The 25,089-nt window shown below is 43.8% G+C and overlaps 1 protein-coding gene across 7 annotated transcripts in view; it reads left to right on the plus strand.

Annotated features, from left to right (window-relative positions):
* ANO5 (anoctamin 5) overlaps positions 1–25,089 on the plus strand; it is a 652,338-nt gene that overhangs the window by 409,783 nt on the left and 217,466 nt on the right. For all 7 annotated transcript variants that reach the window (XM_069623486.1, XM_069623488.1, XM_069623491.1 and 4 more), the window contains 3 exons: positions 10,953–11,066; positions 17,657–17,772; positions 24,673–24,807. In XM_069623486.1, the coding sequence (XP_069479587.1) occupies positions 10,953–11,066; positions 17,657–17,772; positions 24,673–24,807 (365 nt within the window). The remainder of the gene's footprint in view (positions 1–10,952; positions 11,067–17,656; positions 17,773–24,672; positions 24,808–25,089) is intronic.

The following is a 25,089-nucleotide window of genomic DNA, read 5'->3' on the forward strand; positions in this document are numbered from 1 at the left end:
GAAGTGACGAGGTGCGTGTCAGATCGGTTCTACGGGAAAGTCTGAGACCTTTTTGCATGTAATAAACCACGTTTTCCCTTGCAAAGAGGGGCAGTGATTATTTGGCCTTCAGGATTATTTTTACCGTTTGGGGTTTGAGTTGCTATTTTCATTACAGGTCCGATGAATTCTTCCTTAAGTGTTTGTCTAAAAGTGAATCTATGATGAAGTGGAAGACCCCTTCTTTTAAAGGCAAAGCTCCACAGGGTATTGGATAGAAGCAAGTCTGCTTTAAGGGGTCCAATCCCTGTTCTTGAAACAAGCAGTCTTTGCCTTCTGACATCACAATCAAAGTGCTTTGTATGAAAGGAGGTGGAGTGGACATGAAGGAAGGATAGGGATGCAGACAAGATGAAAGTGTATTTCTCCCACTGTACTGAGCTCCCTCTGTCTTCACTACCTTCGCGACCACTTCTTGTCAATAGCATCAACTGTCATTTTGGTTTGCAGCATCCTGGTGTCAGGCTGGTCCTTTTCTTATGCCTTTCAATTCCTGTTCCCAGGACAGCTTTGTGCGAAGTGGTCATCACGCTGAAGAGGGTGTTACCTGCCCTCACAAAGGATACAAGAGGCAACCCCCAAAGCTACATTCTTGCTGGGAGCAGAAGAGACAGCCTGGCTGGGGTAAATGCACACAACTACACCTGACCTGGGCTCGCAGGGCTGACACGTGTGATATCAAATTGATGTGGCTTGGATAATTGAAAGGTACTAGCTACCATACACTTGGCTATGCCTTATACGTCCAGTTTAACACGCCACCAGGATAGCAACCCTCAGTTATGTGATTAGGGAACAGTGGAACATGTATTTAATGCCGCTGTCACTGTAGCTTTCAAGAGAACACCTGTTGTGACCCCCTGAACCTGTGCTGTGCCACTGGAGAGCACACTATGCTTTTTGGCAAGGAGTTTATGAAAGGGAGATCTTCCTGAGATGGAATCACAAGTATCATTTTATTAGTTTAATAAAAATCAAAAAAAAGCAGGGGCTTCTACACCCTCGCCAGATGGCAATCCGTCACCCCCATAAACCCTGCTGCCTAAAAAGTTGAGAACCATGCTTCTAAGGGTCAGTCTCACCTTCAAGCCAAGAAAATATCTGGGTGCCATATGCACTAGTGTGTTGAGATACAGACTTAGGCAGCATGTCCATTTCAAATCTCTGTAGAGTAATGACCAAATACCCAAGCTCTGGATTCTTCTCATCTGTGCCCCAGTTTTTTCTCAGATCCCATCAGCCGCCTGTGAAGGAAGGCAGGTGTGTTGCTAGGTCTGGAAAAGATCTGGGGCCACGCTAATGTCGGGACTGTCGGGACTCTGGGCTAGCTAGCCTTTTGGTTGTAGCCCATGAGCGTCTATCCATGGGCTACAACCAAAACACTCAGGGCTATAACCCCCCCAGGCCCTCCCTAGCTACACCTCTGAAGGAAGGCAAGGGCTGATCAAAAATGTCTGTGTGCAGTTGCACTGAGTCTACTCCATTTCCAGTTGTACAGGTACCTGGCTAGCTTTTATTTCCCTGCCCTGGGAGTCCTAGACCCAATGCATAGAGCCCCTGTGTAAACCAGCCTTCACTGGAAGGGTGTTTGGAACAGTGTTTGTCAGGCAGAGAGTTTGTCCCCCGTAGACTCCCCCACCCCCGGTGTCTGCAAAGCCACGGATAGGGCATGGGGGAGACCCCCTGTCAGCTATGACACCTTGAGGGGAGCACACCTGACAAGTTACTTTTTCTCTCCCAAGACCAGCCACCCACACAGTGGATTTAAGGGTGTCTTGTGTACCTCTCTTGTCCTGTCAGTGCATAGGACTGGACAGAGTGTAGGGTTTCCATTTTTAAATCCACATGGGGATTGTAAAAATGTTCTTACAAGCGGTCAGATGTCCCAGTCACATCTGGTGTCAGGACCCAAGTCAGTAGGAACTTTGAGACCTGTATGAACAACCAACTCCTGACTGCCACGCCCTAGATTTGAACGGGTCAAGGCTTTTGCCTTGTACATGTTCCTGATTTTGGAAGAGGCCAGGGTTTTCGTTCTGAGCTTGTTCCACGTTTTTTGTGTAGCTCAGGACCCCTGTGCCTGCTCCCGTTTGCCTCAACAGATTTTCTCCCCTTAGTGTGTCCCTCAGCATCTTTGCTGGATTTCTTTTTTCCACCTGGTAAGAGTGTGAGCCTTTTTCCCACTCTTGCATGTGTTTTGCCATGTGTATTTCTACTGTTTGTTTGAGCTTGGGCTCTGGAGTACACCACTCCATGAGCCCACTTTTTATATGTGTTACACACCACCTTCAGTGCAGTGACACAGGGCTGTCTTTGAGACTTCCCTCTGACTCCATTTTTCTGGGGCTGACTACTGTCCCCCAGAAACAGGTAAAGTTGCCATTTACTTTATGTAGTCATTTAAAACTGCAGACCTAGTACACCCCATGTTACATGGGGTACTGGAAAGGATTAATTCCTATCCCTTTTTGTCTGTGCCTCTCTGAGCTTTGTTTTGCTCTTTTAACATTTAGACTTGGCTGGTGGCAGTGGTATCTACCCTAACTTTTCTACCGCAATTATATAAACGTGGTACTGTTTTAGGCTATTATATTAGCCTCGAACATAAACCCGCTTGACCAAATACTCTTTCTTTTGTCGAATGAACCTGACCGGAGCCAAGTCCTTCTTGCGTTTTACTTTGTGCAGCAAACCAGGTTTTCCTTCTTTGTTCACTGTCTTTTGGCGGGCTTCTACGAAGAAGCCCTCCTTTGGCGCCTGGGTGTCTAGGTGGGCTGAATGTGAGGGAGGGTGTAGTCACCCCCTGCACAGGGTCTCCTTGGAAACCCAAGTCGCACTTTGTGTCCATTGGCTGGAGGGGTTGTCCGGGCTGGACAACCCCCCTGCTTTGCGATTGACAGCCAGGCTGTGTGAATGGGGGATTTTCGCATAAAAGGCAGGACTCTTGGGCTGGAAGTCAGTCGCCACTGGAACTGCAAGGAACCAAAAAGAAGCAGAGAAGAAGACGGTTGCTGCAACTACCAAGTCCCGGTGAAGCCCTGCTGCAGTCCTGAGCTATCTACCCTTCAACGACAAGAGGAGATCCAGTCCGGAGTCTCACCTTCCACAGGAAGAGGATCCTGTTCTTGGTCGAAATTGCTGCACACAGCTGTAGTGGTCTGGATAGCCACCTGAAGAGCCTCTCCTGTTTTAAAGTAGCACACCTTTTATTCACCGTTGCTTTTGCTGCTGCTGGCTTCATTCCTGGGTAGTGCAGATCGCTCCAGATGTTGTCCTTCTTGTCCCCACGAATGAAGCTACAGGAATCGTGAGTCTACAGGAACTACCAGGAACAACTGCCATAGCACCAGCTCTTCTTCACTTGGAATAAGATACTTTGTCCAACTTCGGGGAATTGGGGTGAACCCTTTTCTCCTCACCAAAGGCTTGTCCTCATCTTCCTTCCCTCTTATAACTTTTGCCTCCCTTTTGACAATATCTAAGTACTTCTGGAAATCTCGAATCGTGAACTGTGCTAACCTTGTGATCCTCGACAACAGGACCCCTGTCCCATTGACACTGGCGCAGGCCTATTGACTTTCATCTTCGTGTTAGAAAAGTGTCGTGTGATTCTATCTGCCTTGACAAAAGTATTGCCTATGGTTTTTTACCCCAACCCTCTTGTGTTAATCCATGTGCTAAGTGTGTTTGACTACGGTAACATTTCTCCTTGCGTGTACGCATCTCTTTCGTAAGACCAAACTGTCATTACTGTCAAAAAGTGATTGCGTATCAACCCCCGGCAAAGTCCTTGTTACACAACACCAGTCTGTCAAAACCAAAGGTACTTACCTTGAATTGTTCTGCACAAGGGGAATTGGTTGTGTGTAGTGTACAAAGTGTGGTTTTAATATTAATAGAAGTGAAGTGTTTTGTGAACAGATGGTTTAAAAATAAATGTACTATTACTTTTTACCCAGAAACCTTGAGTCAGTGTTTGCTTGAGTCACAGTAATTGTAGTCCTTTGTGTAATCTCTACTACTGCTCATTTGCTCTTGAGATAAGTCTGGCTGCTCCGCTACTGCTACCACTATAAGTGTGCAGTACAGGCTTGTACCAAATGTGAACTTGTATTGCCACTTGTAGCCTTAATTGTGTGTAGTGGTCCATAAGGGCACTGCACAGGATTCTGCCTAACACTAGGGTGCAACAGATTTGCTTTACCAGCAAACGTCTATTGCCCCTTTAGTGGCCTTTTACCACCCTGAACTCTTCAACCTGTCGTTAGACTCTGCTTTCTTTCCCTCTATTTTCAAATTGACCAGTCATCCCTCTCCTAAACAAAAGCAAAGGACTGACCCAAATCCTACCGGCTAACTTTTGACCTGTGACTCACCTCCTGCACTAAGGTGCTTGCAACATTTGTGTTTGACCGTCTTACACATTTCCTAGACATCTATAACCTTCAAGACTCCCTACAAGCACGGTTCCACTCCAGTCACTCCACAGAATCTGCTCTCGTGAATGTCTCCAACTTCATCTCCTCTGCTAAGCACAGCACTCCAACCTATCCTCTAACCTAAGTTTCCTTGACCTGTCCTCTGTCTGCGACACTGTTGACCACTCTGAGATCCTTTATAATCTTTCTTCTTGGAATTTGCGATCAAGCCCTTGCCTGGATTGAATCCTACCTTGCACCTTGCCAATTATCTGTCTCCTGGATCTGTCTCCTGGAGCAACTACAACGCTCAACTCACTCCTCGAACTGTTGGTGTTCCACAGGGCTCTGTTTTGGATCCTCTCCTCTTTACATTCTAGACTTCTGCTCTTGGGGCACTAATCTCCTACTTTGAATCCTCGTACCAACTCTTCACTGACGAAACCCAAATCATCTTCTTTTTTCCTGACCTCTCCCCTGATCTCTCTATCAAAATGTCAAACCGTCTCTCTGCCATTAAATATTGGACGGCTTTGCACTCTAGAATGTTAAACTCAACCAAAACAGATCAAAAGAGCATTGTTCCTCCCTATATAAATAAATAGCCAAATAACTCACTCAGTTCTAGCAGGCTATATAGGTCTGAAACCTCCTGTCTGCCCTCTCCAGTTGCCCCTCACTGCCAGTAGACACCCCCTGAGATTACTGAGCCCGGTGATAACTTTGTAGTCACCTTAGTGGTCGCTAGTAGCAAGAGGTGCCTCAGGGGACTTCATACCTGGACTCAGAGTTACCGGTGAGACAGGTTTCTGGCATTCCCAACTCAGGAATCATCCTGTTTTTGAAGCATGCCAGGGCTTTCCCCTCTGTGCCTCTTCCTTTCATTGGAGTGCTTCAGGACTTCAGCCGTGTCGGCTTTCTGAGTGTGCATTGATTGTGTGTAATTTGGTTATTGTGACAGGTGTGTATGTGACTGCAATCCAGCACTCCAACCAAGTCAATGCTTAGTATGGGATGCCCAATGGAAGCCCTTATTTATATATTTTTATGTCAAAGTTCTTTAAATCTGGATGATGAACCCTTATATAACGCCCCTCTCTTTGAATCTCCCCGACCTCACTGAGCCAAGAAGTAGGTTTGTTTTGCAAATTCAAAGGTTTATTTGAAGAATTGAACAATATATATACCACACTTTTATGAATAGAACAATATCTGAATAGCACACTTATGAATATGAACAGTAATCCGTAATGGGTTATATCACAATATCAACAAATCTCTTTAATCAGTTAGGAGTAGGAATGGAAGGATAAGGTAGCAGAGAATACTTGGTATGGGTTCAAGGAAATGCAAGGATGGGTAAAATGCAACACAGAAATAAACTTGATATGGTTTCAATCAAAAGACAATGTGATTACTTTTTCCCCTGTGACTACTCACTCCCCCCACTATGCAATATGAAGAGATGGAAATGAGGGCACACAGGTTTCAGGAATATTAATCAACAATGCAGTTCAATCCCAGTTACCCCAGCAAGCTTGGAGAAAACAGGTATGATTTTAAAACAGGCCAAAATACTTTTGAATGGAATAGCAATGAATGGGAAAATATGGTAAAATGATTTTAATTTACTAAAGGAGATTCAGCACTAGTGAGAATTACTTCGGATTGGTACAGGTCAACACAAGCAATGATTCATGAATGATTGTCAGATTGAAAACGAATTTCAGCAGTTGGAAACAAGAAACAGCTATTTTGACAATGGGTAAAATGGAGCTTAATTGCAATTCGCGGCAACTTTTCCGCGTGCGTGAAACGCGATTACGGAAAAACTATGACAGTTAAATTTCAGTTCTAGGACGTGTGGTTCAAAAATTAAAGAGGTTTTTGTGAAGGTAGATTTTCAGAAATAAAGTCAAGATTTCAAAATGACAGATTGCGCTTTACAGATTTGGAATCAACAGGGTGGACATTCTATAATGCAGTTCTGGACAGGTTGAAATGGATGCAAGAGGATTACTTTAAACTAAGAGATGACTATTGACAGTTCTAGACTGAATGCACACTCCTAGGCTTTGGACTGGAATGGGCCTCGTCAAAGATCTGGTCAAGGATTTGGCTTCACTCTCGCCACCGGTGGCCTCTTGGACTGGATCTGATGGGTTCTGGATACAGCGCTGCTTTCTTGGTCTGGACCTTGGTTCTAGCACCGGGTTCTTAGCTAGAAGCAAAACAACTCAGCCAGGCTGTTGAACGGTTTAGTTAGGCCCCGTGGAAGTTTAGGGGTTAGAATCAGTTTGCTAGCTTCTGAAGCCGGCTGCAAAGAGTTCAGTTTTGGGTTAGGCCACTGCTTCAGGGTTCTAGAATTTGGTTCTGGGGTTGGTTCTAGATCTGGAGTCTTCCTGCAGGGTGCTGCGCCAAGAAATCAGTTGAGTAATGGAAACATGTGTGTCCTATCTGTCCTACAAGTCCTTATTTATGTATTTCCAAGGTGGGTAGGGAGGCTGATTCTACAATGCCCAACCCTCTAAGGATCTGATAGGTTAGAGGATTTCCTATCCCCTGATTGGAGAAAGGATCAGCGTGTCAGAATGAGTCAGAGTGATGCTGTGTTTATGCTCCAAAAGAAATCCCTCCCCTTTGCTTTTACATAGAAAATCTATTTTTCCCAAAAAACATATTTCCCATATACACAAGTTGTTGAGAATACATAATTACATGGCAGATTGCTTGAGGTGCATTTCTATTCAAGTCCCATGTTTCTACCAGCTTGAAATGACAACATTTTTGTGCTTTTGGAGGGTTTCTCAATATTCATTCTGCACCAAATTTGATACATGCATGCATATCCTCTCTGAGCATATTACTGTAAGTTTTCATGTTTATAGCAAAAACACTGCAGCTACAATATGAATAAATTCCGGGGTTTAGTCTCAGAACATTGCACAGAGTCCAGCTTAGTCTTGAACTGTGAGTGAATTTTTCATTTACATTTTTGTCAGCTCGGTACAATTTGTTATAAGCATTTTTATAAAACATACATTTGCTTTCAATTCAATTCACATCTCAGTCTGGTCTGCCTCCTAGAGCTGGGCTGACTCGGAGGGTCACATGTCTTGTTTCCTGCCAGCAGTTTGTGGTCAGTTAATTAGCATTCACTATTCAGTCCAAGCAATCTATTGTTCCTTTCTCCGGGCTGCAGAGAAAATCTACTTCCTTTTTGATTAGCATGCCAATGCGACATCCTCCTTCTGGTGGGAATGACAAGGTGTGAAGGGTTCTCGGGGGGGCGGGGGGAGCAAGCCTTTTGGAGTTTTAACTGCATCAGGTTACTTTCTGATCCATTGTAACATAGTTCCTTGTGAAAAAAATTACATTTATAAACTTAATATAAGCAACATATCCTTAAATCAAGTCTTTTTCAACATGAAATCACTGTGTGGCACTCTTATATGGCATTTTGTTGGAATTCTCTTCTTTGGCATAGTTTGGGTTGAATTGTTCAACTTACACAAATGGTTTTAAAACGCCGGCTTTCTGGTAGAGGTGAGCAACGGTATTACACCCATTTTGACAGCTGTCTTTCCATCAAGTATCTTTAAAATAGGATTTTGTTCTGAGAACATATGATTCTTGCTGACATTGTATTGATGTGGATTCTTGCAGTAATGATGTGGAACACCCAACAAAGAGGTTGGATCTTTTAGGTGATTTGTGAGCCATGATGTTAGCAATTTTTGACAATCAAGAAAACAGATTTTCAAACAACTGTTTTCTTTTTGCAATCAGCATTGCTTTTTCCCAGTGATTTCAGACTACTTTGTGGGTGGCCCAATTGTGGTTTTGGCAGTGGTCTATTGTGCTCACTAAGATAGGCAAAAGTGGATGGTGGCCTATTTTTCAGGTTTTCACTGCGCAATTTCTGGTGATTTCTAGTGAGCAGCATGCTTTCCTGCGGCCATTATGATGTTTCTGCTGCCAGCAATGCACAGTGATGTTGCAGGGCTTGGATGAGTGGGTTGATATATCCCACAAGCGGGGCAATGTTCAATGCCTGGGTTGTAGTAAGGCTAGTCCAATGGGCATGTGTGGTGCGTGGTGGGTAGGTGAGAGAGGAGCGAGGAGCAGGGTTGGTTAGTAGTGTGTGGTGGTTGTATTGTTGGTTCCAGTGTCTGCGCTGTCCTGTGATTGCCTTTCATCCGGGGTATGAGTTGTGCAACAGTTTGTGTAGCTGGGATGAGCAAATGATGTTACCCATTCTAACCTTGCTGCTTGTCTTCTCACTGGACAATTCTGGATCCATTCTCACTTTCGATCTTAATGTATCTAAAACAGAGGTTATTGTCTTCTCTGCTGAAATGACCAGACCACACTTTTTCTTTCTCCTCCTTCCGACCCCCATTTGGTATCTGTCCTCTTCTGCCTGTATTCTTGGTATCACCTTTGCCCTTCTCTCTCGTTCTCTCTTCACATTCCAAATATTGCATATGCTTGCAACTTTCAACTTCAGAATATCCACAAAGTTGGTCTTTTTTTTTTTTTTTTTTTTTCTAGGCTGATGTTTTGATTCTCTGGTCAGTCCCCATGCTTTCTAGCTTGCTCTACTCCATTAATTTTTCAACAAAGATCAATCTCTTCATCTCTTCTTTCTTTTTTCTGTCTTCCATACAAGTCATGTCATTTTAATTTCCTTTTCATTGTTTTAAAATGCATCAATCGTCTTGCCCCTTGTATCTTGCTTATTTTGTCTCGACCTACTTTCCTTCATGAAAGCAACTATCGCAAAACGTGTTCCTCCTTGTTGTTGCCAAACATCTTAATTCCACATCCTATTTCTGCTCTTTTCCCTTACTAGCACCTCAACATTGAAATTCCTTACTTATGTCCATCTAATCCACTTTTACTCTTTTTCGTTTTCGTTTGTCATCTTGAAGCATATTTTCTTTCCTCTTCATGATTATTTTGAAGTAAAAAAAAAAAAGTGGTGAAGCCGGTAAAAAAGAAAACTGTGAAAGTGTAGGTTGGAAAAAACAATCCAGCAATTATTCATAGAACCGTTTTTTCCCCTGGATTCTGGGACTTGTATTTTTTGTTAACCCTTTGAAATGTAGAAAAACTACAAGTCTGAAAATTCAAAGCATAAACAGTACTCGATGGCCTTCTCACACATGGCCACGGGAGACTTAAGATCTCTGGAGGATTGTGAGCCAAGACATATTAGTACTGTTGCAAAACTGCAATTATAACATTTGCATGGAAAATGAATCCTACATTTCAGAGCTATTGGTTTAATGTCTTTTTTTTTTTGTTAGAAACTTGCAGAAACGTGGAGGACATGCAGATAACTAAGGGCTTCCCACTAATTATTTAAACATGGTTAAGAAAGTAATCTTTTACAGAAGCCAATTCCCCACAACTAATCCAGTTGAAGGACTCTTCAGTGCGTAGTTGGGAGACTTATCAGCTGCCAGGAGTACTCCGACTGCCTGCACCGCTATTCGCCCTGATGAGTGCAATTCACTTCTACTACTTTCTCTGATAAGTTGCTGAGATGGCTGTCAATGAAAACTATTGAGGCGATATGCTGCGAGGTGGTGGGCCCACCCTGTGGGTCATGGCCCGCCGCCTAAGTTAAGGGCCCAAGCGAAGGGTGGTGGCCCGTAAATCACAGGGTGTGCCCAGCTACCGAGGGGCATATCGCCATTAACACCCATGTAGTACGCTACACAGATGGTAATCGTGTTTTAAAAAAAAATCTTTTAAAGAAGGTATACAAGGTTAGTATTTTCTCTTCGTCAACGGGATGTCTCATGGTGCCCCGTTCAGTTAGATAATACTACACCAATCCGGCTGCCATGGAATTGGCAGGCGGGGCTCTGTATGAAGCCCCTCTTCCATTTCCATGATGGACACACTGGTCCGTGAGATGACGGGAGGTGAAGCGGCGGCTACCCGCCGCTGCAATCAGGTAAGTGGGATGGAGGAGGCAAAGGAAAATAAAATGGTTCAGCACGGGGGAAGATGGCAGGTGGGGAAGCAGACATCAGGCGTCTTGAAACGCGGGCTGACACTAGTAGTGTCAGCCAGCATTACAAGCTCCCTGAGTGGCTGGTGCCCCTGCATAGGGTGCTAATGGTTGATGTGTGATGCCTTTGGAGGATGCACCATTAATTAGAGGGATTGTAATGCAGTTTGGGGAATCATGCCATTGTGGTGAATAATGGGTTGTACGGGTGATAGTATTTGCATAGCCGATATGTTTCATTTGGTTTCATGATTCATTTGGCAACATTTTAATGTTTGTTACTAGATTCATGAGGAATAACTTTCCTTGGTCAAGTTTAAATCCCCTTTCCCTTGGGATATTTAACCACCCTTCCCGCCAAAAAGATTGTTGAAATGTAGACAAATGTGCAATGGTAATGTTTTAAAAGTGTCATTCCATTCAATAAAATGGGTCATGCACTGGATTTATAGCGATTCTTTGAACTCTAGGTATACTACATCCTGTCGCGATGCCCTTATGAAACTGAAGAAGGCAAGAAGAAGTTTGGCATCAAAAGGCTTCTAACAAATGGAACTTATCTAGCGGCGTACCCACTCCATGATGTACGTATGATCCTGCACCTGAAATGTTACACTGCTCCGTCATAAATCTTTGGGGCATAGACACTGTTACATGGTAAACTCCTAACTATAATGCCATCAAGTGATGCAGTTGAAAGGATGATTAGCATTTAGTGCACCTTAGTGACGAACGGTTGAGAATTTAAAAAAAAATCTTTTTCTCATTCCCCTTAACCTGTATTCTCATTGTCAAACCTTTTAAAGGAAATCAGACAATGCAAAAAAAAAAAACAGATTGTGTTTGTAACAACCTTTGCGTCTATTCCTTTGTTTTGATACTGCACAATTTTCTGAATGATCCAAACAGGTGCTGATAAGAAGTATATGGGTCAACATGATTGCTTTCTGTGCTGCACAGAAGGCTCGTGAATATAGATTCTGATGGTTAAAGGTTTTTAATGTTTTATTTTACTTAAGGTTGTGTTTATTTTATTTTTTTATTTTTTACACGGCACTAAACCCTACCTTCCCACCTTCTGGTCACTTCCAAGCACTTTCCTTTGAGGAGTGTGAGGTGGCGGGATAAAACGGAGTTCAGATAAGTCCTGTTAACCAGTTCGCTCAGAACAGGCCAGTCCTGATTGGTCGTCTGAGTTTCATATGAATGGGCACGTTGAAGGGGAAGAAGTAATGAAAGTGCCTTGATGTTGGAGATATTGAACACTGTAGCATGCATATCTTTGTTGGTATAGGCAAGCAGTGTGACATCCCAACCTCACATACCTGGTCGGCTAATGCAGACTTTGTTAGGGTCTTATGTTGCCTAGTCACAGATAAGGTTGTAGGACAGGTATATGATCTAAAAAAAATGCATTGTTATATCTGCCCCCAATTTAGAGATTTCAAAGCCCAATTTAAGATTGATTTTCTACAAAACAAGGCTGGAGGCCGGGCACTCTGAAGCGCATTAACTGATTTTACACTGAACGTAGTTATCCATGATTTTGAATAACTGGATTGCTAAACATCAATCAACCTTTTTCTAATTTGGCATGCTGATAACATCTGCTGTGGTAGAACGTCTATTAAGCAATGAACTGTTAGGCGTGAACTTTCTTTAGCCGAAAGCGTACAGTTCCTGAAGCGTTGATATTGCTCAGCTCACCATTGCTCTGCAAATTGAACTGTGTAGAGAAGTTAGATAGATTTAAGCGAAATTCTGGTATTACAAACCAGTTATTTTAGGATAGACTTGGGTTAAACTGGCCATCCTATAGAATCACTGTTTGCATTCGAGTATATGATAAATATAGGCTGAATTGCAGACAGAAATGTCTGGAAGCTGTAGGTGATGACAAATTCAAAATGACCTCTAAATGCTTCCAGTAAGCCTGTGTTGGGGACAAACTTTATTATAATTCAGTGAAAAAAAACTTTAGTTGCAGGGACGTTAAGGTGAGCAATGCATTGTAACAAAAACAATCAAATTCAGGGGGAAAAAAGGGACGTTGAGGTTAACATTTAATGCAGTAAAACCCCTGAAACCACCTGTTGCATAGCGAATGACCACAATGATATCACTGCTGACATCACTAATTACATCATAGAGGGCATCACTGATTACATCACTGATAAAAGGTTGAAAGGTATTGTTACAATGTATTGCACAGTTTTTTTCAGTGAATTTCAAGGGTTTTGTATATGTTCAGTAATGTAATCGGTGATGTCCTATATGATGTCATTAGTGATGTCACAATTGATGTCATCAGTGATGTAATCTGTCATCCTTGTGATCATACACTGCACAACAGGGGGTGCAAAGTTAAGGTGGCTTTGCCTGCATTCTGTGCTGAATTTCAGGGGTTTTGGTTCTTTACATTTACACCTTAACCCTCCTTGGGTCGTGCTCACTGTATATTATAAAACCCCACCAGGCCGCTAGCCGTGGCCTTTGGCAAAGCCCACTGGCCATGGCTTTGGCCGTGTCCGTTGAACATGTTGACCCAATATGTTGATTTTGAACCCATCAGGTGGCCATGGCCTTCGCCCACATCTCAGGCCCACTAGCCATGGCCTTTGATCCTGGCCAGTGAGCACATCCTTTGGCCGTGCCCACTGTATTTTTTTTAAAACCCTACCAGGCCAGTGGCCATGGCTTTTGGCCATGACCACTATACATATCTTTCAGGCCCGCTAGTTAGGGCATCCATCCTGGCTAGTGAGCATGGCCTTTGGCCATGACCCCTGTATATTTTAACACAATACCAGGCCCCTGCCATGGCGTTGGCAAGTTCCCCCAATATCTTTATTTTGGACCCACTAGGTGGCCACGCCCTTTGCCTGTGACCATTATACATATATTTTAGGCGTACTAGCTAGGGCCTTTAGCCTGTGCCCGTGAGCACAGCCTTCGGCTCAATAAATTGTGCGGTTCAAAGATTTTTAGCAATACATTTTTTCAATTTCCTATGGAACTCGCGTCTCACATTAACTATAGGGCAGCAACCACTGCCCGATAATAATTGTTTATCTATAGTGCTTCTTGTCCGGTTCCTCATTCTTCTAAGCACCATAATAACATGTGTTAAATGCACTTGTGAAGTGCAATCCGTCTCCATTTCTGAGGACATTGCTTAACTTGTTTTCTATCCACATGTACTAATGAGACTGGATTCAGTGATGCACATCATGGCACAAATGGAAAACACATCTTGTAGTAGCCAATCATTACAGATACAACTCTTATACAACTTTCGTCGCGGCCAGCGGGCTAGCTCTGTGTATACTGCTCAGTCGTCTGAATATGAGACATCAATGTTAGACATCACCGTCCACTTAAACCTCGCCAACAGTGCCTCTAATGTGGCAGACATTTTTACATGTTAAAACCCCCCAATGAGTCTTGAGGTGATGATTGCAGAATGTGAAAAAACGTGCAACCAATACACAGATTTAATCTATGGATAACAAATGTGGCAATAAGAAAAAGGTATAATAACAAAATTCAAACCCAAAGTTCTGTATATAGACGTAAAACATGAAAATATTAATACACAACAAATGAAAATAAAAAATAAACACTAACAAATAATAAATACATGTGGTCTTGATGAAAAATGTGTTCCAACCTCATGTGTGAACATGGTGTATCCATGAACAAATCTAACCAAAACTCCAATATAGTGTGCCCCACACCTCGACCAATACTGGCCTTTGCCACACAAATTCTCACAGCCTAGTCCGTAATGCAGAACCCACCATTCTTCATTCATCCCCAAAGGGTACATTGTAGTTTGTCCAGAACACTTCACGTTGTAAATGTCTCTTTTCCCACTTTCCTCTTCTTGGATTTGGGGCTATTGTTTGATTTTTGAATTTCAATTGGGTTATTTGGTGTCCCATCTCTGAAAAATGTCTTGCAACTGGTGATTTCATATTGCAATTCCTTATTTCTCCTTTGTGTTCACCAATCCTCTCCTTAGCCATCCTTGTCGTTTCACCTACGTACATCTTACCAGATCATTTTATGGCATATACAGTGAACTTCATTGTGTAAGTCGCAAATTGTCTCAAAATGACCAGCCTATCAGTGGCAAGGATCTACACCATTCAAACTAGCAGGGGCTTTCAAATCCTGGAAAGCATTTGGCCACTGCATCTGCCCAGCAACAAACACACTCTGAAAGTGATGTGGACAGAATCCAGACAGACCCTGCCGCACAACCCACTGCACATTCCCATATCTACGTTTTCTGCGAAAGCTGTATCTTTCCCTGGGAAAGGGCTTACTGCATATGGATAATCCAGACACTCTAGGGCAGCAAGAAGGTCAAACTACAAAATAGATAATGGACAGGTGAAATCTTGTGGCATGGCTATTTTGGAGCACATGATGCTATTGATGGCATTAAGTGGTAAAATGCAAAAGTGCACAAGACTATAAAAAGAAAACGGTAAGAAAAAGTATCTGCTGCCACCAGCCTATCCTGGACAAATAGTGTAAATAAACACAATGTTAACAGAAACAAAGTTAGAGACACAGGTGTCTCTTCCGCACTTCACATAAGGTGATGTGTGCAGAGAAAAGTAAACCGAATGTTAATACGGAGAACAGAATTTTCCTGCTTGGATAGCCATAGGGACTAGCCAGTGCTGCATAAGAGATGAGTCTAACAAGGTAAGCAAATAGACTTCACGTACCTCTAAACGTCAGGAAAGTTCAAGACAATAGCAAAATCTAGGGTGTCCCGTTGATGTGTATGGATAGAAGGCAGCAAAAAGAAACCTCGTTCCTAACAGTAGGGTTAAATGTGGAAAACCCAATAATTCTTTCACTGTTCTGGGTAAAAGGAAGTTGAGTTGTAATTAAAGACTACAGGTAAAAGAGGGGCAAAAACCAAGCTACTTAGGAGTCTGTGCGACCACAGCAGAAGAATTCCAGGCCCCAGTTCCAGAACGAGAGACCCGGAGAACAGTGTGGGAGAGATCCCAGGTCAAACATGTAATGTTGTCAGTCAGGTGTTACAGAAACCTCAATACACTGAGTCAGGAGACCATGGAGTAGAAGAGGACCAACTATGGGATTGGGTTCAGATTACCCATGGAACATTATTTACATTGCTGGTTGCTGCCAAAACCGCTTAGTGAGTGGCCTTTTGAGATCAGTTTTGGACAGGATTGTGGTCTGGCTAGTAGTCATTCGAGCTCTGTGGTTAAACGGAAGAGGGTCATTAAGTGCACCAGATCTAGGACAATGACATACTGAAAGAAAGGTGGTTTATCCCATGATGAAGAGGACATTGCAGCATCGCAGGAGCAGAGAAGAGGGCCAGAGGAGCAGATTACAACCATCTCCGATAGAGACAGAGGATTAGCTGGAAAACTGGCAATAGCACCTTGAAGAGAAATAGCAGCAGGGGGTGATACACTGTTTTCCCATGATGCATCAGTTGTGGCAAAGTAGCAGCAAGCCTCTCGGGATCCAGGGAATAGTACACAGGCTTGCAACCTTGTTCTCTCACGATTTTTTGAACTCATCAGCCCTGAACAGCATAGTCAATGATGAGGGATTATGGCAGTTGTAGTCCAAAACCTCTGGTTAGCCACATGTTGAAGACACCTGGAGTAGGAGGAGAGTCCCCAAGAGTGCTGTTAAGGAAGCATATTCCTTGTAAAGATGAGACTGCAGCCTTTGCTAAGGTTACATGTCATCAAGTTACAGGTAAAGGTAAGTACATTAGGTTAAAGGGATTCAGAGACATCCACCAGCACCCTCTCTCTCAGGCACCACACTTCCAACCTACATTCACAGAACACTCGAAAGAAAACACTTGCAGCATTCTACATCCTATAATGCCACAGCTCACATCATACATCCGAGGGGAAAAGCACATTACAACAAGTGCCAAAGCCTGGACATTGGAATTCTGGAGAGGAGTTTGCCTACGAAGAAAACCCATGATGAAGAGGACATCATGGCAACCGGCACCAGGGACCAACAAGCAGATCAGAGGGAGACCGAAGATCAGCTGTGCCGAAGAAAATGGGCCCATCGAAGAGAAATAGCTGCAGGAGTTGATAGTCTGCTATGAAACAGCAGATCGAGGAGGAATGGCAGCACGCCTCTCAGGGTCCAGGCACAGCATCAGATGAAATCCCACGTTCAGCCCAGTGACAACTGAAGGAACAGACGGCTTACAGGAGAGTATCGGGCCGCAAGCTTGGGTTTTCAGCAAAATGAACAAATGCACACACCTGCAACCAGTCCACAACTGTTCAAAATTCCACATTTTGGCAGCTAGCCTATCGGGCCTAAACACACATTTCCACCACTCAAGGGCATACGCACACATACGTATCCACACGTATCCTCACCCAGCCTACATTTAAAGCAGTCACACAGACCCATCCCCCATGGGCCATTGAAACAAAGCCCACAATACAAATTGGAGAAGGCGCCTTTGAAATTGCCTTTGTAAATAAATTGTAGTGCAACAAATGCAGCATGGTGTAACCAAAATCAAAAGCTATGGCTACCACCCCGACTTCCCATCAGATTACGTGTGAGGGAAGTCATTTAGGGACAACATGTGGTGCTGAAGGAGCACCCCTACCCTTGTAGCCATATGGGCTAACAAGGGAGTGGGGACCACCAAACATGATTTGCTTCTGGATTGGGACTTTAATGGAGAAAGGACAGAAAAGGAACTCTATAAAACCAAAAATCCACCAAAATGTTTACGGGACTGAGCCAAAATAACCACAAAAATTGACTTCTTCCCTAAAAGAGCTCAATTCAGAAGAAAAAATGTGATATGCTCGTGATAATAGCCCACATGGTTGCCACTGCATTTGGCATACTAGAAATATAGCTCAGAGGTCCCCATCTCAGCTACCCAGCAAACAGTTTGCTTCAGATATCCACCACATTACTTTGCAATGCTTTGAACCCTGCCATGTGTGTATATGCAGAGAGCAAGTTACCCATTCTTGTGAAACGTGTGCGTAAGGTAAAAACCAGACCCAAGTCATTTTGTGCTTTTTAGACAATGTGCCCTACAGCTGTTTATTTTAATGTTGAAGTCCTCCATTTAAGCAATTAATATTTATTTTCTTTGTTTTGGTTTACATAGTGTCAGTACTGGAACAAGGCAAAAGATAAAAATTGTGAAAGTGAGCGTTTCACCCTTTATTCAGAATGGGCTAGGTTTCTGCGTTTTTACAAGGAACAGCCCTTGGACCTCATCAGGTGAGCCATACTTATGTTTGTTTCATCTGTGATGCTCAGTTGATATTCACTGATTTAAATTAAAACATTGCATTTCTTGAATCGCATTACACTTGGTTCTATGGGTCACCCCACAATGTTGCAGGAGACAAAGAAGGGTTGACACAAATCCTTTCTCCATTCTTTACAAATGTTCCACTTAAGTTGCGACCTGCCTCTTGTTGCTTCCCTCCCTAAACATCCAGCCTACTTTCCCTACCCTTCCTTTCCTCCTACCTGCGTTACTAACCACGTCACTACCGGTATGCGAGGAAAGGACATAACTGTACAGAGGTAAGATTGTCTAGCTGCTCACTGATGGTCCTGTCTCTTTAAATTGTAAGTCACTAGATTTGCCAAGTCCCCCTGTGTATATTGAAGCTGGCCGGGGCACCTTGGCATCCCACTGCACACCTGCTAGCTCCGTTCCAGTCCCTCCTTTACAACTGATTTATTACCAAGCCGCTCACCACCTCCTTCGGGAGTGGAACTTCAACACCATCTTCAGCACCAGTTTCATTTTGGGAAGGGGGCTCCCAGAGAGACCCTACATCTCTTTATTATGACTGACTGCCCTTATTATGGCTGCATGGCAGAGGCCTACCTCCGTTCCTTCGGTGGACTCTGATCTGGACATGCACAGAAATCTGAAATGCACAGATCAGCTTCTTCTGATCCAGGGTTTTTGTCTACTCGCATCATCCCCGAGAGCCTTGTAATTCAGGCCTCCAGGTTAGGGTGTGGTGGGCAGTCTGCTACATTCCCTTTCTTGCCTCTAGACCACGAGAGCAAGAATTTGAATGCTTGGGGGCGCAAGTGATTTTGTTTTGGGTAGACAAGCCTTATGAGCTATGAATGCACTTTTGCACTGGCTAAGTACACTAACATCCTGTGGTCGATCTTGGGGATGCTGTTGGTACTCTTGTTCAGAGGAGAATTGCCAAGCATTTTGGTGCTGGACTGCCCCAGGGCAGGACAAAGACTGATATGTTTGGGATATTTCTTCTCTGTGAAAGATAGTGAGCTAAAGACTCTGGGTAAATCCCTCGTAACCAGGATTAATGTCTGGCAGAGGGACTCCCAGGACCCCCCTTGTCAATTTGCATAATTAAGTAACTTTGGGTCTCACCTTAAGTTACTAGGGGAATCCAGAGGTGGACCCCTTGCTCACTATTCTTAGAGAGGCACAGCTCCTCCCTACTGATGAGGTCCAACCAGACTGAAACACGTGTCTGGGGATGCTGTTGGTACTCTTGTTCAGAGGAGAATTGCCTAGCATTTCGGTGCTGGACTGCTCCAGGGCAGGAAAAAGACTGATATGTTTGGGATATTTCTTCTCTGTGAAAGATAGTGAGCTAAAGACTCTGGGTAAATCCCTCGTAACCAGGACTAATGTCTGGCAGAGGGACTCCCAGGAGCCCCTTGTCATTTTGACAATTTATTGACACAGGAGATGGATGAGTTTGTCAATTTAGTGGAGGATCAAAAGGAGGCCACACATCAAACAATTTTTGGAGCTTGACACAGCTGCTAGCTGCTGGCTCGATTATTCTCAGGCATTCCTTGTTAAGAACTTTTGGGGGTTTGCCCTGGATGTCCATCTCAAACTGCTTGACATGCACGATCAAGCTTTTTGTGATGCAGGCCTGTGAGAGGGACGTTTAAGGCCTCTATGTCCCTGGATTTGGTCATATAACAGCCCTCCAACTAAAGGGGCCATTTCTTTCACCCGTTTCCCTCTTTTACCTATCGTGGTAGTGGTCAAACAACCTCGGGTAACCAAGGTGAGTGGAATTTTTCTTATCCCAGCAGAAGCAAGGGTTTGGGTTGCCACTTGCACTGTCCCCTCATCAGCCTCTCCACTGTCCCCTCAGCAGCCTCTGATCCAAAGCCTTTTATTTGGGTTTTGCCAATTATTCTCAGGAGTGGTGGGTGATAACTTTCCCAAAATGTTACTTCACCAATCAAATATGTTTTCATTTTCTGTTATGCAAACTGTCATACAAAAACATCCAATTGTGGCTTGCAGTCCAGGGGTGGTCCCTGTGCACCTTGACCTCAACCTTGAGGGAGCTGAAACCTCCCTAGCCCAGCATCCATAGCTCCAAAAAGGTCTTGTAGAGGTACTGATTCACTATAGTCTGGGTACACCTACGTTCTAGTCTTAACCATATTTTGGGAAGGGCCTAAAAACCATAGCTATACCTCTCTGACTTCCTAAGGGAGAAATGCTAAAGACAATCTTGTCACTAACCAATGGTTGCATTCCACAGTGGTTAGGATGCCCACCTGGGAGATTTGATTGTGAGCAGACATTGGTCATCATCCAAGACTTAAGAAGACATCAACCTGCTAGAACTGCAGACCATCAGGCTGGGTTGCGTGTCTTTCATACCCTTTGTATGTGTGCCTGATTTTGATGGAGAACACAGTGGCCGTGAAGTTTGTCACCAAACGGGGTGGTGAAGGGTTTTTGCTTCTGTGCAGGGAAGCAATGTGGCTGTTCTGGGCTCTGTAGAACAATGTGTCCCTGTCTGTAGCCCATCTTGTGGGAAAGGAGTAGGTGTTTGTTGATGTCATGTGCAGGCATACGTTGACCTCCCATGAGTGGAATCCCTGCCAGAATGTTCTGGACATGTTTTCAGTATGTATGGCCCCCCCTGGTGGATCACTTCACCTAAAGCGTAAACCCGAATCTGGTACCTTTTCTATACCAGGGAAATTTACTCACATGGGAGGCCTAGGATATGCATCCATTGTCAAATGGAACGTCAGTCTCCTGTATGGCTTCCTGCTGATTCCCGTCATCTCTTTGAATCTCAGGAGACAGCAAAAGTTAATGTCCCCCAGGATCCCGATTGTCATGGATTGTGCACAAAAAACAACTCACCAGGCGCTTCTGGACATATCCTGCTTTGCTCTTTGGTACCTGCAAGTGTGGTGGACCTACTCACCCATTTGGATGTTGAGTCCTCCACACAGATTTCAGCATCCTCAATATTCATGCTCGACAGCTGTCAGAGGTACTAGCAGTGGGATATTTTGCAACATGTCCTGGATGTTCTCTATTTTTATAGGAGGTCTGCTACTATGTCCACCTATGTCTGGAGGTGAGAAGCGTTTATGGATTTATGCCTGGAGCATGTTCCAGGGCCTGATCGGTCAACACTCCCGTGCTTTATTTTCTGAATTATTTGGCCAAGCAGGGGCTTCGCAATGAGACTGTGAAAAGTGCACCTGGCTGATATTTCAGAGTATGGCTCTTTTTTCACAATAAACACAATAATGCTGTACTGGGTATCGATCCGGTTTCTCCCACACCGATCTATTGCTCCTGCATGGGACTTAAACCTTGTTCATACGTTACTTACAACGCTCAGTTTAAGCCTTTACATCCCTACCTCCTTGAGCTAGCTCACCTTGAAGGGGATAGTCCTGGTATCTATCACTGCCACTATTTGGTGATTGAGCTACAGAACCCATCAGTTAAACCTCCTTACCCTCCTTTCTCCAAGAAGGTTACCCTGAGGGTGAGACAGACTTTTTTTTTACAAGGTTTTTCACGTCTCACACAAGAACATTCTTTCTTCCTGTTTTCTTTCCTCAACTTCACCCTTCTAAAATGGAGGCGCAGTTTCACTGCCTGAACAGCAAGTTGGCTCAGGTGTTATGCATCTGGGATGAGGGCAATTGGGATGGAGTACCAGCATATTGTGAGTTATCTGTGGGCCAGTGCAGGCCGAGCTGTTACTAAGTAGTCCCCACTCGGGTGGATTACTCTCTGTATTGCAGAGAGTTATGATTTGGCAAAGAAATATGTATAACCAATTGACTCTGGGCCAATTTAACCATGGGTCTGGCAGCCACCTGTGCATTGTAATGTCTGCCCCTGTGCTGTCATGCGTCTATGCAGGCTTCCTTGAACATGTTTGATTAGCATTACTTGCTCACCTCATTTTCAGGACACAGTGCACATTTTGGTCTAGAGGTGTTCCTTAGTTTCCTGATCTAGATGGTGGTCTTGCTCACCTACCTCGTCCAGATTCTGTACAGCTATGGAATTCCTAAGATGGGGATGAGGAATCAGTGGTAGGAAGTCATCTATTAGAAGGACAAATGTGCCTTCTGAAGGATTTAGTCCTTCTATCCATAGATTCCTCATTGCTGTCACGGCTCGCTCCCTTCGTTCCCGTCCCCGCCACTTGGGACGCATGTTCTGGGGTTTATTCCTTACTGGACATTTCCTTCGAACCCTATGTTACAGTGCTCTGATGAATTGGGAGCGTTAAAACCTTATTTTCCCAGTTACTTCCCTTCCGGATCCATTCCTGGTTTTTGGCAGCCAGCATGCTATTTAAATCAAATGACTATGTTTCCCAGAATGCCTTGGCTCACTGTTTCACCTCCTGCTTCCCAGAATGCCTGGTTCACTGCTTCATCTCCTCCCTGGAATCCAGCATGCTATTTAAATCAAATGACTATGCTTCCCAGAATGCCTTGGCTCACTGCTTCACCTCCTGCTTCCCAGAATGCCTGGCTCACTGCATCATCTCCTCCCTTGCAGCACAACGTTGGGAGGAGGATAGGCAACACCTGTGGCTGCAGGTGCAGCAGGCGGCACGCCTGAGGGGTGTGCTCGTTAAGCAGCTTTAAAAGCCTCAGTTTGCTTCAGTCCGGCGCTGGTCATTGTAGCAGTGTTCCTGTTGTGACTAGTCCCTGTTTCCTGTACTTAGTTTCTGTGCCTTGTACCTAGTTCCAGTACCCTGTTCATAGATATTGAGCCAAGTATCTATTTCCAGTTCCTTGTTCCTAGTTTCTGTGCCTTGTACCTAGTTCCAGTTCCTTGTTCATAGATATTGTGCCAAGTATCTAGTTCCAGTTCCTTGTTCCTAGTTCCATGCCTTGTACCTAGTTCCTGTTCCTAGCTTTGTGCCCAGTTACTAGTTCCTGTATCTTGTTCCTCTGTCCTGGATTTCGGATTTATGCGCTTATTTGATTTATGCTTTCTGAATTTCCCTTTCTGTCTTCCTCTGTCTGCAGACAGCCTTTCTCTGTACTTTACTATTTGATGCAGCCCAGTTTGCCGGTGTTTTCTGTCCCTTTATGCTGCCCTGGTTACTGAAAAGCATGATGTATTATCATTTACTTTCGTAGAATTAGTTACTGCCTTTTCTCCTTGGATTGGGTGGGAAAGGTTTCCTTTTGTGATATCATTTTCCCTGCTCCTGATCCAACTTATTGAGATTCCACTCCATGTTTTCCATTGCACTTCTGCATTCATTTTCCATTGATTATTAGGTGTGGGTTTGTTGTTACAAGTTCCAGTGTGTTCCCCTTTAGTTTTCCTCACGATTTATTATCACAATTCAGACTTGCCTTTTACTAGGGTTTATGTATTTTGTTATCTTTAACCCTTTGCTTTTACAGCCTTCTGGGTCCCTGTTTGATCTACAGGGTTCGTGAAATCACTGACATTCAAGTGGTCTTTCCGGTCCTCGTGAGTACTGTTTATAATTGCCTTATTCAGTATTCTACAGATTGTCAGTTCACAGAATCTGTCCTTGCTTGCCCGCTACGTGGGTTTAGCACTGTCAGTATCTGTAAGAGCATAGTGGGTAAAGAGTTTGCCGACTTTTCCTTTCAGCCATAAGGAGGTCCTAAGTGTTTACCCCACATCCCTTTTCCTAGATTGGTAATACTGTTTTACCTTATTGACGTTCCTGGGTTTTACATATATACACAAGACTTGGGTATTATATACACGTTGTTAGATTCAGAGTTGTTCACAGTGCAACTGTGTGCATTTTCCCTTTTGCCATAGTATGCCTTCTTCCTTTCTTAACAATTGCCCTCCCATCCTTCCCTTATTGCTCCATAGTTTGTACACCTCCTGGCATTCTGTCTTCACTCAGGAGCTTGGTGCTAGGGAAAAATGCAGAACTGAGGGTACTGGGGCGTGGTTTTCTTTATGTATACTGGACCTGATGGCACATCTGGTGTGAGTGGGGGAATGCAACATCACCAAGTGGAGCTGACACACAGCCACACAGACCTTGTGTGGCGGAAATTATTCTGAAGAAATCTATCACCGGAGAAGATGCATCTAAAATGAGTAATCTGTTGGAGGGTGGACTAATCTGTCAGAAAGAAACATGATCAAGAAGTAAGTCATTTGTTCTTTAGGTCATTGGACATCTGATATAGGCATGCTGCTTGTAAACAAAGAAAAGCTCCAATTAAGTCCTTCAACAAATTGGTGGATTCCTGAATGTGCTAGTTTATTCATGGGTCCTCCAGTAGACCTTTGTATATTTTCAGGCAAGTAATAGATCTCACAATTCTTTGCTGATATCTGCAAAGGAGTAAGACTAAACACTGCTGAATAGTCAAGAGGCATTATGATCCCTCCCCTGTTACTAAGGTCTTTCTCCGGCCCACAATTGATCAAGTTGATCATTCCAATTCTGCTTTGCTGACAAGGAGCCCGCAGGCGTGCTTCCAACTGAAAAACATATTCGGGGGACCACCCAGCTGTGTCTACGATGGCCTTTTGTACATCCCAAATTACCAATGTCCGTGCCCATTGAAGGGGAAGGCAGCAACTCGAGACCTACCTTGCTATAAAATTCTCCCTGTCGATCTCGCATCCATCTTTACACTTAGCAAGCAAGGTTGTCCAGACTGTTTAAGGCCACAGAGCAAACCTACCAGGAAAGAATTATGAAGGTATCATTAGATAGAGCTGGACGTGGAGAGCTCCGCTGGTCCCCAGAGCTGCGGTGCGACATATCTAGGAGATAATTTATAACATGTTTATTTTCAAATTCAAAGAGTTTTATTTACTATATTTTATACAACCTAACTAATTATTCTTTTCTGCAGGAAGTACTATGGAGAGAAGATTGGAATTTACTTTGCATGGCTGGGCTTCTACACTGAAATGTTGTTCTTCGCAGCTGTTGTTGGCTTCATCTGTTTTCTTTATGGCTGGATTACAATGGATGAAAACATGAGCAGGTAAGTGTTCACATGGCACTTTTAAGTAATAAAATAAAAACTACATGTAACATGCTCATTTTGATGGTTTGCAAACCACAACATTTTACAATATCCGATTCGGGTCTGCTTTTACAAAACCTTTTCTGCATCTGCACGTGCCACCCAATCCCGAAATTAAAGGTAGTTGTAGGCATCAGGAAAAACAAAAGTATGGGCATCAAAAGAACATGGGGTCTCTTGCTGTTAAGCGAATGAGCACTGCCTCCAAAATATGACGAGTCTTGCGTGGGAATATCCTTT

The sequence above is a fragment of the Ambystoma mexicanum genome, chromosome 11 (genome assembly GCF_040938575.1).
Source record: "Ambystoma mexicanum isolate Mex_15411 chromosome 11, UKY_AmexF1_1, whole genome shotgun sequence".
Taxonomy (NCBI): domain Eukaryota; kingdom Metazoa; phylum Chordata; class Amphibia; order Caudata; family Ambystomatidae; genus Ambystoma; species Ambystoma mexicanum.